General features: G+C 42.4%; 1 protein-coding gene across 1 annotated transcript in view; it reads left to right on the top strand.

Annotated features, from left to right (window-relative positions):
- The first annotated feature begins 1240 nt into the window (after positions 1-1240).
- Positions 1241-5000, top strand: part of LOC138003099 (extracellular calcium-sensing receptor-like) — a 3886-nt gene continuing 126 nt past the window's right edge. Inside the window, exon 1 of the mRNA XM_068849040.1 lies at positions 1241-5000. This exon is cut by the window's right edge and continues 126 nt beyond it. Coding sequence (XP_068705141.1) covers positions 1635-4460 — 2826 coding nt within the window. The 5' untranslated portion in view covers positions 1241-1634 and the 3' untranslated portion in view covers positions 4461-5000.

The following is a 5000-nucleotide window of genomic DNA, read 5'->3' as shown; positions in this document are numbered from 1 at the left end:
ATTGCACTTGACGTCACGGCCGCCATGTTGGTGGAAAGAACAATAGCGAAATAGTCTTTTGGGAATTTGATTATATTATTATGCAAAACTTGACCTACATTCTACCCGAGATAGGACGCGGCTCTTTACAACTTCTTATTTCATTGGATCCCTTTAGGACTCAGCTCTATTTTTTTTAGGGTTAGGGTCCATCGTTGATTGGTTGTTTGTTTTGGTTCATTGCTTTCTGAGCCAATCCCGAGAGCCGTTGTAATAGCTGCGTACTGACCCCACATTTTTCTATTGTTTTGGCTCCACTCAACATGGCCGTCTTATCACGTGAGCGCAATCAAAGAATAATTACTTAATAGACCCATATCACTCAATGTCCAAACAAAAGATTTTGCCCGTCGAACCTCTCATTCAATGTGAGGCTGGACGGGCAAAGACAATGCAAAGACAAAGCCTTTATTCCCCAAGGACTCCAAAATGGCCGCCGAGTGACAAAGGTGAATTGGCACCTTTCTTACACACTGCTTGCCCCTTCCTCATCATTTCCACCTCTCCTCGTCTTCCATTCCTCCTCTCAATTCCTTTCAACCCCATGCATTCTTTCGCCCTCATTTCCTCTTCAATGCATTGTCTCTTTTCTTTTCTTTCCTCTCCTCAATCAATGATCTTTCCTTAGCTGTCTGCATATTCTCTTAACCTTCCTTTTTGCATACTGCACAACACACCTCCCTTTTGCTATCATGTACTACAGTACTATCATACTAACACTTTTATAATAGTAAACGAAGATGTTAAATAAATCCACTCCACCAACCTTTATTTCTAATTACTTACCTCCGGAGAGCAAATTTGAATTTCAGATTTCTCAGCAAATGTTTGATGTTTCGAACTATTTTTCTACCTTTGATCACGAATTTCGTCTCTTGCTGCGCAATGTTGCCATGAAGTCAGAAGCAAAGATCCAACTGAATAGGACTAAACGTTTGTGCCAATTTCGGAATATGCCAGTGCTTATCAACTCCAGTCCCATAAAATTACCATTTATTCCCCGATGCTAAAGGTGTTGCATTTTATGTTTTTAAATTTACTTAAAAGTTACGAATTACGAAGAAAAAAAATAACTGCATGACAGCATTTTGTTTCCTTGAACTGAGTAATGGAAAAGGAAGCGAGACAGAAAAATCAAGTACGGTTTATAAAACAGCTGCGCTGTGGTTAATATTTACAGTTATCGGCACAATTTTGTTGTCACTGGCATCAAGAAAACGTTTCATTTATGAAACACTCTTTTGCAATTCAAATTCTGAATTCGGAAAAATGATGGGAGAGAAAACGTCAGCGAGAGAGGATGGACTGCTCCTTATAAAAAAAAAACAGTCTTTCAAGCTTAATCGACTTATACGACGTTATTTATGCAATTACCTCCATGTGCCGCTGCTTGCTACCAACGAAATGACAGCTGTATATTTATATTGACAGCACAGTCTACGCATAGCCATTGTTTGGAGTCATGGCTAAAGGCAGCTGATACAGCAATGAAAGCAGTGAAAAATTGATTCACAATCACTTTTATCCGTGATCTGAAAACTATTTTTGCGATTCGGAAATTCTATTTGACATAACATTCGAGAATTCGACGAACAATGGTAATTTTTAGGCTTCCTGTATTTCGCTTTTCAATCATAGCAGCTGCAGATGTAATCCTTTTTGTGAATTTGCTAGTTTCCATTGCTCGATGTGTTCAAGCCACTGAAACTGCCGGCAACGCGTACGTGCATCAGCGGATATGGAAAGATGGGGACGTCATGTTGAAGGGCTTATTTCCAATAACGTCCCAAGATGGTGGAAAATGCGAGCGTTTGGATACAACCGGCTTAACTTGGATGATGGCAATGGTGTACGCAGTCGATAAAATCAACAACGATATGACGATCTTGCCAAACAAAACAATTGGTTATGAAATCGAGAATACTTGTCAGAGCATCCCCACGACGATGCGTTTCACTATACAGATTGTATCGAAATATCGACCCAATTCGGTCTGCAGGTCACTAGACGATTGCTGTCAATCTAATATCTCCTATCGACCCAACTCTAAGCGAATATCGGCAGTAATTGGGCCAGCTGCATCGTGGATATCGGTTCCTGTAGCCAGACTGCTAGGTTTGTATGGCATCCCCCAGATTAGCTACGCGTCCACTAGCCGAATTCTCGGCGATAAGACCCGATACAATTCTTTTTTGCGAACTGTGCCTTCGGACACATTTCAAGCGCAAGCCATGGCAGAGTTTGTCCACAACTTCCAGTGGAATTATGTGTTTTTAATCGCAAGCGACGACGACTATGGAAAGATGGGTGCCGCGGCATTTAAAGTGTCGGCCAAAAATGTCAGCGTTTGCATAGCTAACGACATTTTTATTGCTTTCGAGTCGCAGAATTCGGATCAACAGATTAAGGATGCTTTGTCTAAGTTGAAAGACGCTGCGAGAGCTAAGGTTGTCATTGTCTTTAGTTACCTGGAGCAGGGAGAAAGGTTATTAAAGCAAGCGGAACAAATGAAGATAAATGATCGAACGTGGGTGACTAGCGACGGATGGAACTCAATAAATTCTGAACTTTCGAGGTTGAACGTGAGTGCGCCCATACTCCAGGGGTTGTTCAGCTTTTCCATAAGATCTAAACCAGTCCAAGATTTTGTCAAATTTATGCGAAGTTTGTCATTGCGAGACTCGCAGAATATATCGTGGTTTAATCGATTCTTGGAAGATACTTTACAATGTTCGACTACAGAGAACGCGGATCTCTCGCGTCCCAGGAATCCATGTAATCTTGATGCAAAACTTCCACGGAGTCACGAGATTGCCACAGATTTCGTTGCCAACGTTATCGATGCAGTTTATGTGGTTGCTTATGCAATGCATAATATTTTGACTTGCAAACTGCCGAATAAGTGTCCTAACACAACCCGTCCGATTACTCCAGAAACGCTCTTCGACTTCGCATCGAATGTCGACTTCCAAGGTGTCGATCACAATCGGGTCAACTTCGACAAAGCTGGCGAGCGAATATCGAGCGACTACGTCATACGAAACCTTCAACTAAGCAATGGAAAGCGCCAATTACAGTACATCAATGTGGGATACTGGAGCAAAAATGGCACCGAAACGAGTTTCCACGTCAATCACAGTTTGATTCAGTGGAATTCTGGTAAGAAGCCAGTGTCCACTTGTTTTCGCAAGTGTCAGCCAGGGGAAAGAGTGGTTGGACAATCAGAATGTTGCTGGAACTGTCAAAAATGCGACAAGGGGACCATTAGCTTTTCATCGGGTTCCACAAAATGCACAGCCTGCAATGAAACTCACTACGCAAACTATGAAGGAACTCAATGTCTGCTTCGGAGGCTAATTTATCTCAAATATTCCGAGCCTGGTGGTATTGCCATTGTAACTCTGAGCTGTTTTAGTATTCTACTGTTATCAGCGGTGGCGGTTGTTTTTATACGGCAACGGAAAACGCCAATTATTATAGACTCTAGTCCTCATCTTCTGATCATATTTTTCATCACATTGTACTTGTCTTTTGCTGTGACAACCATTCCAATCGTCAACAAACCAACTGACGCTTCTTGTATAACAACAAGCGTCTTGCTGTTGTTGACGTTTTGCTCTTACGCTGCGTTTTTCCTGGCCAAGACGAAATCAACGACGCGATTTCTCACGTCAGCGCTCTCCCGATTTACAAACATGCGTACAACCCATTTACAGCTTGCCAAGGTTGGTGTACTCCTCTTACTACATACTATTCTCATCATAGCGTGGCAAGCGACTTCGCCTTCTGCGGCTCGTTATCAAAACCAAGAAGATGGCATACGCCTTCTTGAGTGCATCGAAGGTTTTGCTGTGGCACAAATCACAGCCATAGCCTATCCAATAGTCATTCTCGCGATAGCCACCCTTATTGCCTTCCGCGAAAGACATCTGCAGGACAATTTCAACGAAGCAAAGACGAGAAGTTTCTCCACACTGGCATTATGCATCGTCTCGGTTGCCTTCACACCGACGTATTACTACGTGATAGGAAGGAATAGAGTCTTCGTTATCGCCTTCACGTTATTCGTTGCGGCGTTCGCATGCATGGGATGCCTGTTTGTTCCCAAAATATATATCATATTCTTCAGACCGGAGATAAATGTGGTATCGACCATTCAAGAAGCGGTTAAGACTAACGTCACGCATCTAAGTCCATCTTTCCGGCAAGAAACTGCTTCAGGAACTAATGCCAGACGAGATATAGGACATGTAAACTACACCGCTTCAACGGGAGACCTGACGTCTGAGGCGGTACAAAAAGAGGGTAAGACCCTAGACATTGTTACCAGCTCGACGAAGAATTCAAGAAAAGATACGATGAAATCTGAGGAAGACGAAATAAGTAGCATAAGTGAAATACTTGCTTACGGCACGGGTTGATGTAAAAATAAGCGACCAACACAGACCGAAAAAAAAATTAGAAGTCGGCCTTGTTAGGTCCAGCAAACATTCATAACTGTCCATCTGTGACCATCTGTCCATCTGAGGGCACGAGGACTAGCCGCAATAGTTTTATGAATAGAAGAGTCAGGCGATCAGGTAATCTCCGTCTGTCAAGGCCTTTCACTTCAGCCAGCTTTCTAGATTTTCAGGGCATCTCTAATTTTTATTTACTTATTTATTCATTTTGCTGTTCGCCATATCATGTAGGTTCAGACAAGGATTACAAAACGTAATTGGCATACAAATACAAGAAAAATTAAATGGCGAGGAGACCTGAAAGAACCATGGGGCTTATGAAGGGATCAGGTTTCCTCACAAGTACAGCAATACGGACTAATTAAACATGCAATCAGGCTCCATTTTCGTTGCGCGAGGGGACGACGAAGTGAAATTGAAGCAAGTGCCAACATAAGAGGACATAAGAGCGATGCTTAATTGGGCCTGATAGCTGGTTAGGAATAATTAACAATACACACT

Source organism: Montipora foliosa, chromosome 5, assembly GCF_036669935.1.
Source record: "Montipora foliosa isolate CH-2021 chromosome 5, ASM3666993v2, whole genome shotgun sequence".
Lineage (NCBI taxonomy): Eukaryota > Metazoa > Cnidaria > Anthozoa > Scleractinia > Acroporidae > Montipora > Montipora foliosa.
This window is presented reverse-complemented; position numbering and strand designations above follow the sequence as displayed.